This window comes from Homalodisca vitripennis, chromosome 3 (assembly GCF_021130785.1).
Source record: "Homalodisca vitripennis isolate AUS2020 chromosome 3, UT_GWSS_2.1, whole genome shotgun sequence".
Lineage (NCBI taxonomy): Eukaryota > Metazoa > Arthropoda > Insecta > Hemiptera > Cicadellidae > Homalodisca > Homalodisca vitripennis.
Genome location: NC_060209.1, coordinates 206,113,693 through 206,127,623, shown reverse-complemented (window position 1 = coordinate 206,127,623; position 13,931 = coordinate 206,113,693). Strand labels below are relative to the sequence as shown.

At 40.7% G+C, this 13,931-nt stretch overlaps 1 protein-coding gene across 1 annotated transcript in view; it reads left to right on the top strand.

Moving 5' to 3' along the window:
• The first annotated feature begins 10,475 nt into the window (after positions 1–10,475).
• The window catches only part of LOC124358055 (ubiquitin-like protein 3), a 43,287-nt gene continuing 39,831 nt past the window's right edge, over positions 10,476–13,931 (top strand). The window contains exon 1 of the mRNA XM_046810341.1: positions 10,476–10,605. Within this exon, the coding sequence (XP_046666297.1) occupies positions 10,513–10,605 (93 nt within the window). The 5' untranslated portion in view covers positions 10,476–10,512. The remainder of the gene's footprint in view (positions 10,606–13,931) is intronic.

The window sequence follows — 13,931 nt, the reverse complement described above, 5'->3', positions numbered from 1 at the left end:
ACAGACGGACTAAACCAGTATTTCCGAACTGGGACACACACAGTTTAGTAGATGCATGTAACACGAGGTATTGATACGTTAACGGTCACACTATTTGTCAGTATTACAGACGGACTAAACCAGTATTTCCGAACTGGGACACACACAGTTTTAGTAGATGCATGTAACACGGGGTATTGATACGTTAACGGTCACACTATTTGTCAGTATTACAGACGGACTAAACCAGTATTTCCGAACTGGGACACACACAGTTTAGTAGATGCATGTAACACGGGGTATTGATACGTTAACGGTCACACTATTTGTCAGTATTACAGACGGACTAAACCAGTATTTCCGAACTGGGGACACACACAGTTTAGTAGATGCATGTAACACGAGGTATTGATACGTTAACGGTCACAACTATTTGTCAGTATTACAGACGGACTAAACCAGTATTTCCGAACTGGGACACACACAGTTTAGTAGATGCATGTAACACGGGGTATTCTTTGAGGTTTATGAAAATAAAATACTAGGCCTATGTTATAAATAATTTTAATTTTGTATGTGTATTTTTGGTACATTGACACAGTTTGGTATCAACTAATCATATATAATAATATTTTACACAATTAACCACTTCCAGTTGTGTATATGTATTGCAATACATACGTTAAGCCTCATCATTTGAATAAATTGTTTTTGTTGTAATTTTAAAATACAAATTCTGGACAATACAGTATATTTGCAAGAATGGTATTTTTCCAAATGGTCAGTACGCTAAATTGAAGTCGTATATGCCGAAATCAGTTCCTCGCTGAAGATACATTTATGCAACAACTTGTTGTGATTTCATAAGAGGGATGAGCCCTGTAAGTGAAGCCTTAGTGTACAAGAACTTTGTGCGGGACGTTGTGAGGCTTCCAGGCGGTGGGCAGTGGGCAAAGGTCGGGTCAGAGGTCAGGTGGATGTGATGAGATGAGGTCACTCGGTTAGATCAGACATGTTCAGACAAGCACAAGTAGGAAGTACTTAGTCCACACTGTTCACTACTCTCCAACCTACTTGTCATCATCCTCATTACTCAGGGAGCGTTTCTGGCAACATAACTTAATACGGCAACGCTAAAGTATGCCACAACCCGTTCTTACTTACAGATTACAGTGCTCGGTTAGATTAGACATGTTCAGACAAGCACAAGTTGGAAGTACTTAGTCCACACTGTTCACTCTCCAACCTACTTGTCATCATCCTCATTACTCAGGGAGCGTTCTGGCAACATAACTTAATACGGCAACGCTAAAGTATGCCACAACCCGTTCTTACTTACAGATTACAGTGCTGTACAAATAGTTTTAATTGTAATACATTACGATTCTTTTGCTAAAAATGTGACAGCTCAATAGAGTGTATTTGAAAAATTCGACGAAAATTGACTCACTAACTAGTTGAATAATTGAAATTTAAGTTTTTTTTTAACACAAAACACTTAATTATATAAATGAACGTTGGTGATTTTAACGCCTTAATAACTTAGCGGCTGGCGGCTATGTGACCTGCTGCCGTGTGTGGAACACCGTAGAATGGAAGTCTCAGGAAGGAAGACTTTTCCAGCCGAGTAGTCTTCGCTTTAAATTATTTATACAATTTACTTATAAATTCTTTGGGAACAGAATTGAAAAATACATGACCAACACAGAAGTGTAAAATTGTAAACAAAGAGATCCTAAAATTATATATTCGTGGACGTCATATAACTTTCTAGAGCTGTTATGCTGACACAGTATATCACGGACGGACAGGCAGACACCGACACGCTCTGGCAGATATTCAGTAACTATGAGTATTACCAAGTTGTATACAGCGTGCTACACAACAGCAAGAAATGCCTTGACACAGTATATCACGGACGGACAGGCAGACACCGACACGCTCTGGCAGATATTCAGTAACTATGAGTATTACCATGTTGTATACAGCGTGCTACACAACAGCAAGAAATGCCTTGACACAGTATATCACGGACGGACAGGCAGACACCGACACGCTCTGGCAGATATTCAGTAACTATGAGTATTACCATGTTGTATACAGCGTGCTACACGACAGCAAGAAATGCCTTGACACAGTATATCACGGACGGACAGGCAGACACCGACACGCTCTGGCAGATATTCAGTAACTATGAGTATTACCATGTTGTATACAGCGTGCTACACAACAGCAAGAAATGCCTTGACACAGTATATCACGGACGGACAGGCAGACACCGACACGCTCTGGCAGATATTCAGTAACTATGAGTATTACCAAGTTGTATACAGCGTGCTACACAACAGCAAGAAATGCCTTGACACAGTATATCACGGACGGACAGGCAGACACCGACACGCTCTGGCAGATATTCAGTAACTATGAGTATTACCAAGTTGTATACAGCGTGCTACACGACAGCAAGAAATGCCTTGACACAGTATATCACGGACGGACAGGCAGACACCGACACGCTCTGGCAGATATTCAGTAACTATGAGTATTACCAAGTTGTATACAGCGTGCTACACAACAGCAAGAAATGCCTTGACACAGTATATCACGGACGGACAGGCAGACACCGACACGCTCTGGCAGATATTCAGTAACTATGAGTATTACCATGTTGTATACAGCGTGCTACACGACAGCAAGAAATGCCTTGACACAGTATATCACGGACGGACAGGCAGACACCGACACGCTCTGGCAGATATTCAGTAACTATGAGTATTACCATGTTGTATACAGCGTGCTACACAACAGCAAGAAATGCCTTGACACAGTATATCACGGACGGACAGGCAGACACCGACACGCTCTGGCAGATATTCAGTAACTATGAGTATTACCATGTTGTATACAGCGTGCTACACAACAGCAAGAAATGCCTTGACACAGTATATCACGGACGGACAGGCAGACACCGACACGCTCTGGCAGATATTCAGTAACTATGAGTATTACCATGTTGTATACAACGTGCTACACAACAGCAAGAAATGCCTTGACACAGTATATCACGGACGGAGAGGCAGACACCGACACGCTCTGGCAGATATTCAGTAACTATGAGTATTACCATGTTGTATACAGCGTGCTACACAACAGCAAGAAATGCCTTGACACAGTATATCACGGACGGACAGGCAGACACCGACACGCTCTGGCAGATATTCAGTAACTATGAGTATTACCAAGTTGTATACAACGTGCTACACAACAGCAAGAAATGCCTTGACACAGTATATCACGGACGGAGAGGCAGACACCGACACGCTCTGGCAGATATTCAGTAACTATGAGTATTACCAAGTTGTATACAACGTGCTACACAACAGCAAGAAATGCCTTGACACAGTATATCACGGACGGAGAGGCAGACACCGACACGCTCTGGCAGATATTCTGTAACTATGAGTATTACCAAGTTGTATACAACGTGCTACACAACAGCAAGAAATGCCTTGACACAGTATATCACGGACGGACAGGCAGACACCGACACGCTCTGGCAGATATTCAGTAACTATGAGTATTACCATGTTGTATACAGCGTGCTACACAACAGCAAGAAATGCCTTGACACAGTATATCACGGACGGACAGGCAGACACCGACACGCTCTGGCAGATATTCAGTAACTATGAGTATTACCAAGTTGTATACAACGTGCTACACAACAGCAAGAAATGCCTTGACACAGTATATCACGGACGGAGAGGCAGACACCGACACGCTCTGGCAGATATTCAGTAACTATGAGTATATCCAAGCTGTATACAGCGTGCTACACAACAGCAAGAAATGCCTTGACAAAGAAACGAAGCACTAATCCAGTAGGGGCCAGTAGGAGTAAGCCTACTGTATAATGTAAATCCTCAAATTAAGTCCCTTCATGAAAATGTGACGCAGTAGCTTCAAGCTGACGCTCCGCAGACTTCACTTCTTTGGAAGTTTGGTTTTTAATGGCTTGGGTTCTAGCAGTACATGACATTAAAGCTTAATTAAAAACAAATGTCTAAGAACTGAAAACTTACGTAAATTGTTTTACTGCATTTGTTTACTTCTTAGTGAGACTTTGAAATAATTTAAACATTTTTAGGGAAGCATTAATCAAACACAGCTAGGCCTACTAATCATTCACTGTTCAAAATTCCACTGTCAAAGTTGAAATCAATTTAGAACATTCGGTGCATTTCGTTGTTATGGTCACATCAAAGCTTACCTAATACAAATAATGACTCAAACAGGGGTTATGTTTATTAGTTTTAGCCTTCCAATAGAATTATACCGATGTGCAATAGGTTCGATTGTTAAGGCATTCTGCTGAAGGGAGTTTTGTACTTAACTGCAAGGATTTAATGGTATTCATGTCCAGTTATCACGGTAAACACAGTGAGGTATGATACGCTACATATATCAAATTGCGGAAACTTTATTCTTATGTGGGCACTTGGAACAATTAGTACTCGTTCAGAACTGATGTATTAGAATTACATTTTAGTTCTCATTTAGTCGATTGCCAAATTGCATTTGTTTTCCCGGATGGACTATTGCCTTTGAAAGATATTGGCTGGAACCCATGAAACATCTGGTTTATTATTGATTCATTAGCTGCATTACGATTTATAAACACCGCTCGTTACAGGAAGCTGACAATGAGATACAATTGTAATAATAACTAGCCATGAGATATGCTCGTTTAGCAGCGTTTTATGGTGGTACCTGGTCTTGATTGCTGTTATAGCATCATTCTGCCCGACAGTGACCCAGTGTCTCTTGTAGTCTGTATCCAAGTCTGAGGCGTTTCTTTATAGTATTACAGTTACAGGGATAGACGGTGGTACCTGGTCTTGATTGCTGTTATAGCATCATTCTGCCCGACAGTGACCCAGTGTCTCTTGTAGTCTGTATCCAAGTCTGAGGCGTTTCTTTATAGTATTACAGTTACAGGGATAGACGGTGGTACCTGGTCTTGATTGCTGTTATAGCATCATTCTGCCCGACAGTGACCCAGTGTCTCTTGTAGTCTGTATCCAAGTCTGAGGCGTTTCTTTATAGTATTACAGTTACAGGGATAGACGGTGGTACCTGGTCTTGATTGCTGTTATAGCATCATTCTGCCCGACAGTGACCCAGTGTCTCGTGTAGTCTGTATCCAAGTCTGAGGCGTTTCTTTATAGTATTACAGTTACAGGGATAGACGGTGGTACCTGGTCTTGATTGCTGTTATAGCATCATTCTGCCCGACAGTGACCCAGTGTCTCGTGTAGTCTGTATCCAAGTCTGAGGCGTTTCTTTATAGTATTACAGTTACAGGGATAGACGGTGGTACCTGGTCTTGATTGCTGTTATAGCATCATTCTGCCCGACAGTGACCCAGTGTCTCTTGTAGTCTGTATCCAAGTCTGAGGCGTTTCTTTATAGTATTACAGTTACAGGGATAGACGGTGGTACCTGGTCTTGATTGCTGTTATAGCATCATTCTGCCCGACAGTGACCCAGTGTCTCGTGTAGTCTGTATCCAAGTCTGAGGCGTTTCTTTATAGTATTACAGTTACAGGGATAGACGGTGGTACCTGGTCTTGATTGCTGTTATAGCATCATTCTGCCCGACAGTGACCCAGTGTCTCGTGTAGTCTGTATCCAAGTCTGAGGCGTTTCTTTATAGTATTACAGTTACAGGGATAGACGGTGGTACCTGGTCTTGATTGCTGTTATAGCATCATTCTGCCCGACAGTGACCCAGTGTCTCGTGTAGTCTGTATCCAAGTCTGAGGCGTTTCTTTATAGCATTACAGTTTATGAATGACCTTCATTCTTCATTCAGACCTAATGCTATACGTAATACGCATGGGACGATTTCAGTAAAGATTATTTACGTAGGTATCTGTTAAAAAAACATTGATGAGATTGAATTATTCTTGTTTTTATCTTCAATCAGTTAAAGACTTCAGCGGTATTGATCCTTGCGATCGTGTTTGGAGATTGTGTGTCGTCATGGGAGATTATCTGATGGGTTTTTGGCACAATTAATTATAAACTAGATATTTTGGCAGCGTTGAGGTTTGAATGGAGGCAGAAGTGTTCGCGTTGACGGCGGTATTGATCCTTGTGATCGTGTTTGGAGATTGTGTGTCGTCATGGGAGATTATCTGATGGGTTTTTGGCACAATTAATTATAAACTAGATATTTTGGCAGCGTTGAGGTTTGAATGGAGGCAGAAGTGTTCGCGTTGACGGCGGTATTGATCCTTGTGATCGTGTTTGGAGATTGTGTGTCGTCATGGGAGATTATCTGATGGGTTTTTGGCACAATTAATTATAAACTAGATATTTTGGCAGCGTTGAGGTTTGAATGGAGGCAGAAGTGTTCGCGTTGACGGCGGTATTGATCCTTGTGATCGTGTTTGGAGATTGTGTGTCGTAATGGGAGATTATCTTAATAGTTTTCGGTGTAATAATTATAAACTAGATATTTTGGTAGCTTTGAGGTTTGAATTAAGGCAGAAGTTTTCGCGTTGACGGCGGTATAGATCCTTTTGATCGTGTTTGGAGATTGTGTGTAGTAATGGGATATTATCTGAATAGTTTTTGGCATAATTAATTATAAACTAGATATTTTGGCAGTGTTGAGGTTTGAATGAAGGCAGAAGTGTTCGTGTTGACGGCGGTATTGATCCTTGTGAACGCGTTTGGAGATTGTGTGTCGTAATGGGATATTATCTGAATAGTTTTTGGCATAATTAATTATAAACTAGATATTTTGGCAGTGTTGAGGTTTGAATGAAGGCAGAAGTGTTCGTGTTGACGGCGGTATTGATCCTTGCGAACGCGTTTGGAGATTGTGTGTCGTAATGGGATATTATCTGAATAGTTTTTGGCATAATTAATTATAAACTAGATATTTTGGCAGTGTTGAGGTTTGAATGAAGGCAGAAGTGTTCGTGTTGACGGCGGTATTGATCCTTGTGAACGCGTTTGGAGATTGTGTGTCGTAATGGGATATTATCTGAATAGTTTTTGGCATAATTAATTATAAACTAGATATTTTGGCAGTGTTGAGGTTTGAATGAAGGCAGAAGTGTTCGTGTTGACGGCGGTATTGATCCTTGTGAACGCGTTTGGAGGTCGTGTGTCGGAAGTGTGGTCGAGTCCTTGATGTTTCGCCAAAACTGCTTTTTGCAGCCAACTTTCGTAATCCTTTGTTGTTCATCACTGGAGTTTGCAATGCTGACTGTTTAAATCTTATTAAACATGAATTTTATATTTTAAGTGGGTTGCGTAGCTGTTGGGGATGGCCGCAGTGAAGTGAGGGTAACCTTCTTACACAATCCGGAGTATGTACTTAGACTACTCAAGGTGTCCTAGCCAGCGAGTACATTGTCGTCTAACCTCATTGTCTCAGCTTAAAATATGCAAGATCCATTGTTAATGGTTGCACTGTCCATTTATGAAGTGTTTAATTTAAATTTTATTGTTGTTTTGAAAAGGGTTATTTATTTTTATTAAGTAAAGCAACAACATAAAACGATGAATTACTGTCATTTTGTTTGTGGACAAGATAAACATTTTATTAACAGCATTTGAAGGATTAAAATTTGTAAGAAATGTTTTTTTAAGAATTGAAATTAAATTTGTTCATTTAGATAATACCACACGGCAATGTTTCGTCAATGTTCCCATGTTTTGTGTGAGAGACGTTTATACACACACCATATGTTGGAGAGACTTTCGCAAAATCAATTTCCTGACAATCTGTTCTCAGAAGATTTGGGTGATTGCTGGAGGATGCCAAAACAGATAATCAACTAAAATCCACGATAATATTTAAGACAATCTATCATAATACCCTTTAGGTACACTATTATATTCACTATAGAGAGAGAAAATGTTAAACTAAATGTATACTGTAAAAAACAATTAAATGTTCCTATTACAATTAAATCATTTACAAAGTAAGAATATGTCCGCTGTTTACAAGTACGTCAAATAAAACAGAATCTCAATAAAATATATTGCGTTAGATGAAGTGTAATAACAATAGAGTATTTTATTCATAATTTCTTGCAAATTTAAACGTACAAACCAAATATGAATCAAATACCATGCAAAGGGTTTTAACATTGTTACACTATAATTATGGCCCATTCAGGTGCATAAGAAAGAGTAACACTTGCTTTCTTTCAGTAACTATAAAATATTTTATTACAATTTTGGATAAATAATTGAGAATATAAATACTATTATAGCTAGATATACATTTTAATATATAATATAATTATATGTATATATATATATATATATATATATATATATATATATGTATTTTATACTAAAATTATGTTTTTTGGGCTATAAAACAAAGAGTACTCATGGATTTTAATTACATTTGCATCATTAATCGTTCAGTAAATAAAAATACTTTTATAAACAACATCGACAGTAAATTCTCTGTAAAAGTTTAATTGCGATTTGAAGTAAATATAAAATTTAAACCAAGGCCACGAAATGCTGTCCCAGCCCAGGACTTGAGTGTGGAACACTACTACTGTAGTAACAGTTGTCATAGCCAGAGTAGATAGACAGTGTTCCTAGATCAGGATTAGTAATACTTGAGGGAAGAAATGGCATGGACTGTAAGCCTCCTGGATGTGCAGATGTACGGTTTAATCAGAAGGAGGGTATGTTCAGATGATACGCACAGAGAGATTGCTGTAATGATTCAGCCGAGTTTCACTTCCCGCACATTGTCTGCCTGTACCTCCTCTTCTCCGCAGCTCGGCGAGGCTCAATCAGTGACACAAAACACACAGCCTACTACACAGTACACGTACAGTCAGGTGTTGGTTGTGACGATTTAACTCGGTTTCAATAGCAGCACATTGTCTTGCTAGACGTCAATATCAGTCTCTCCGCAGCAGTTGGTAGAATATTGCCGTCTCTCGCATTAACATCAGCTAATATTCACTCGTGTGGTATTCCATCTGCCTGTGTCAATGTTAATAACACACATCCGTTCTCAGCCGCTTCTGTCTCAATTAGTGACACAAAACACACAGCCTACTACACAGTACACGTACAGTCAGGTGTTGGTTGTGACGATTTAACTCGGTTTCAATAGCAGCACATTGTCTTGCTAGACGTCAATATCAGTCTCTCTCCGCAGCAGTTGGTAGAATATTGCCGTCTCTCGCATTAACATCAGCTAATATTCACTCGTGTGGTATTCCATCTGCCTGTGTCAATGTTAATAACACACATCCGTTCTCAGCCGCTTCTGTCTCAATCAGTGACACAAAACACACAGCCTACTACACAGTACACGTACAGTCAGGTGTTGGTTGTGACGATTTAACTCGGTTTCAATAGCAGCACATTGTCTTGCTAGACGTCAATATCAGTCTCTCCGCAGCAGTTGGTAGAATATTGCCGTCTCTCGCATTAACATCAGCTAATATTCACTCGTGTGGTATTCCATCTGCCTGTGTCAATGTTAATAACACACATCCGTTCTCAGCCGCTTCTGTCTCAATCAGTGACACAAAACACACAGCCTACTACACAGTACACGTACAGTCAGGTGTTGGTTGTGACGATTTAACTCGGTTTCAATAGCAGCACATTGTCTTGCTAGACGTCAATATCAGTCTCTCCGCAGCAGTTGGTAGAATATTGCCGTCTCTCGCATTAACATCAGCTAATATTCACTCGTGTTGTATTTCGTTTGTCTGTGTCAATGTTAATAACGCACATCTGTTCTCAGCCGCTTCTCTCCAGAGTAATTCGTTTTAATTTAATTTTGACTTTCAATTGAAATTGGTACGGCAGGTGTGAACTGTATTCAATTGTTGGTGATGAGGTTGTGAGTACATTTGTGATCAGGGTGTAGTCCGACTCCTTATACTATCTCACGTTTAACATTAGAGACCTGAAATGTACACAAAGTTTCAGTTAAGTACTAGTTACTGTTACTTATTATAGCAAACATCAAAGTGAAATCTTTGTATGAAGTGTTTTTCGCTTTGGAGGGATCGTTAGGGAAACGGGGTTTTTACCGGAAATTTGTCGTCGTTCAACGATGCAAAGATTAAAATGGAACTTTAAACTAATCCTTTCTATTTACATATTTCGAAACAAGATGGCACTGAAGTGGGGTAGTAAAAAAAACATTTTGTAGTTGTATCCTTAAATATAACTAAAATTGTTAATGCTTGCTGTGTAATCATTGTTATTAATTATCTTTTCATGAAATAATACATTATTAGTAATATATACATTTGGTAAGAGACAACTCTGTTTATATCTAAAAAAAATGTAACAGGACGAGCTGAATATGTCCGAATATGTATGAAGGGAAACTTTTGCAGTATATGTGACGATGCAACATCGTACAATTTGATAAAAACATCGTGATTTTAAAATGTTTTGTCAATAGCGAGATACATTGAATAACAATAATTGAAGTGAGTACAGTAATCTTTGAAAATGTATGCATCACAATGGTTCCTGCGGCGATGCTCCTTTGGCCTCTTGAAAGCTGCGCCCTTCGTCACAAGCCTCAACTCCGATCGCGACAAGGTGAGGAATAACTCTTGAGTATCATCACTCAATTTAATTATGATGATTTGTATAACTGCATGTATCAAAACATAGTTACATCAGGTCCTAGGCCTCTTGAAAGCTGCGCCCTTCGTCACAAGCCTCTACTCCGATTGCGACAAGGTGAGGAATAACTCTTGAGTATCATCACTCATTTTAATTATGATGATTTGTATAACTGCATGTATCAAAACATAGTTACATCAGGTCCTAGGCCTCTTGAAAGCTGCGCCCTTCGTCACAAGCCTCAACTCCGATCGCGACAAGGTGAGGAATAACTCTTGAGTATCATCACTCATTTTAATTATGATGATTTGTATAACTGCATGTATCAAAACATAGTTACATCAGGTCCTAGGCCTCTTGAAAGCTGCGCCCTTCGTCACAAGCCTCTACTCCGATTGCGACAAGGTGAGGAATAACTCTTGAGTATCATCACTCAATTTCATTATGATGATTTGTATAACTACATGTATCAAAATATAATTACATCAGGTCCTTGGCCTCTTGAAAGCTGCGCCCTTCGTCACAAGCCTCTACTCCGATCGCGACAAGGTGAGGAATAACTCTTGAGTATCATCACTCAATTTCATTATGATGATTTGTATAACTGCATGTATCAAAATATAATTACATCAGGTCCTTGGCCTCTTGAAAGCTGCGCCCTTCGTCACAAGCCTCTACTCCGATTGCGACAAGGTGAGGAATAACTCTTGAGTATCATCACTCAATTTCATTATGATGATTTGTATAACTACATGTATCAAAACATAGTTACATCAGGTCCTTGGCCTCTTGAAAGCTGCGCCCTTCGTCACAAGCCTCTACTCCGATCGCGACAAGGTGAGGAATAACTCTTGAGTATCATCACTCATTTTAATTATGATGATTTGTATAACTACATGTATCAAAATATAATTACATCAGGTCCTTGGCCTCTTGAAAGCTGCGCCCTTCGTCACAAGCCTCTACTCCGATCGCGACAAGGTGAGGAATAACTCTTGAGTATCATCACTCAATTTCATTATGATGATTTGTATAACTACATGTATCAAAATATAATTACATCAGGTCCTTGGCCTCTTGAAAGCTGCGCCCTTCGTCACAAGCCTCTACTCCGATTGCGACAAGGTGAGGAATAACTCTTGAGTATCATCACTCAATTTCATTATGATGATTTGTATAACTGTATGTATCAAAATATAATTACATCAGGTCCTTGGCATCTTGAAAGCTGCGCCCTTCGTCACAAGCCTCTACTCCGATCGCGACAAGGTGAGGAATAACTCTTGAGTATCATCACTCAATTTCATTATGATGATTTGTATAACTACATGTATCAAAATATAATTACATCAGGTCCTTGGCCTCTTGAAAGCTGCGCCCTTCGTCACAAGCCTCTACTCCGATCGCGAAAAGGTGAGGAATAACTCTTGAGTATCATCACTCATTTTAATTATGATGATTTGTATAACTGCATGCAGCTCCAAAAATCCCTACACGCAACGTACAGTTTAAGTCCATAACTGTTCGAGGGGATAGCCACGCTCGCCACATCGCTGGACTCGTGAGGAAACAGCTCGGCCCTGCAACCGCGGTGAGCGACGTCTGTGTACCCGGCGGCCGGTTTCTGGATATTGTGAGACCAGCTCGAACGGCAGCTGAGCCCCGGCCCTGCTGCGAGGTGCTGATCGCCGGCACTAACGACCTGGCGGTTGGCGGGCAGCGAAATATTTACCGCCATCTGGAGGGGTACATCGCTGCTGGATCTTCCAGCACCGAGATCATCCTCACCACACTGCCGCATCGCCACGATCTGGACCCGACCCACCCTGTCCACTATCAGACCGTTCTCGTGAATGCCTACATTGAGGAACTGGCTGTTAGACACAATATTAGAGTGTTAAACTTCGATGACATCAGCCGTAGGTATTTCACGAGACACGGCCAACATCTCTCCTGGCGGGGCAAGCGGTTACTGGCTGGGATGATCGTGGCGGCGATGAGTCCAGCCACTCAAGAATCAAAAATGAAGGCGCAGCCGCGACTTTGGAGGAATCCTCGCGCAGCGCCTGCTTCCACTTCCAGCATGCCAACGCCCGCTGCTGCCCGAGAAGAGTCGGCGACCACCCCTCAACGGCCAGCTAGCATCCAGGATGTCTCCTACGCGGACGCCGTGAGACGCTCCCCCAGTCCAGACATTCTGCAGATCAAAGGAGGCTCTACAAACCTAAAAGAAAATTCAGTTTTTTTAGGGGACCCACTTTACAGCAAAGGACTAAATTGACCGACCAAAATCGGCAAAATCAGACAAATCAAAAATTACATGTTCAAGGTTCCCTAAGACTACTCCACCAAAACGCCCAGTACGCAACCAACAAATTGGATGAAATTCAGCTGATGTGTGAGGAGCTGAAATCAGATATACTCGTTGTAACCGAGAACGGTTTTAACAACGAAAACCTTGAACTATGCAAAATTCCAAATTACAACTTGGCAGAAGCGTACTGTCGCCAGACCTCCAAAGGAGGTGGTGTAGCAATTTTTCTGAGACAAAATTTAGTTTTTACAAAATTTACGATCAAAGAAACGACCGCGAAAGATTTCGAAGCAGTTGGGATCAAAGTACAAACTAACAGGTCAACATTAATTGTGATAGGGATTTACAGGTCTCCCAGTGGAAATGAAGATCAGTTTTTTTCAAAATTCGAAGTGTTACTCACTGACCTGACTAACCATCAATGCAATTACGTCTTGATGGGCGATCTCAACGTGGATGCGATGGACAGCAACCATCCATCCACCAAGCGACTAGTCGATCTGCTGAGGTCATTCGGCCTTGAACTGCTGGTCAAAACTCCAACGAGAGTGACGGCTACAACACAGTCGGCTATTGATAACATCATCACAAACATTGAAAATGTCACAGTATCGGTGGTCAACACAGCTATCTCAAACCACTATGGCCAAGAGGCTATCATTAGTGGAAAACAAATCGAGAGAGAACCAAGAATTACCAAAACAATAAGAGACACGAGGCCAGAAAATATTGCTCTCCTCAACGCTTCCCTTTCAAAAGAAAAGTGGAATTTTCTAAATTCTTCACACCCAGTAGAGCAGCAGTTTCAAATTTTCAATGAATGTTTGAACTTCCATCTCAACACCTGCTGCCCTACAAAAACGATCAAACCTCGTCCAAAGAAGGTAAATAATACTTGGGTCACTAAAGGCATTCTGGTGTCGAGAGAAAAACTCAAGTTTTTCTCCGAAATAAACAGAAAAACAGCCAATGAACAGTTCAAAAT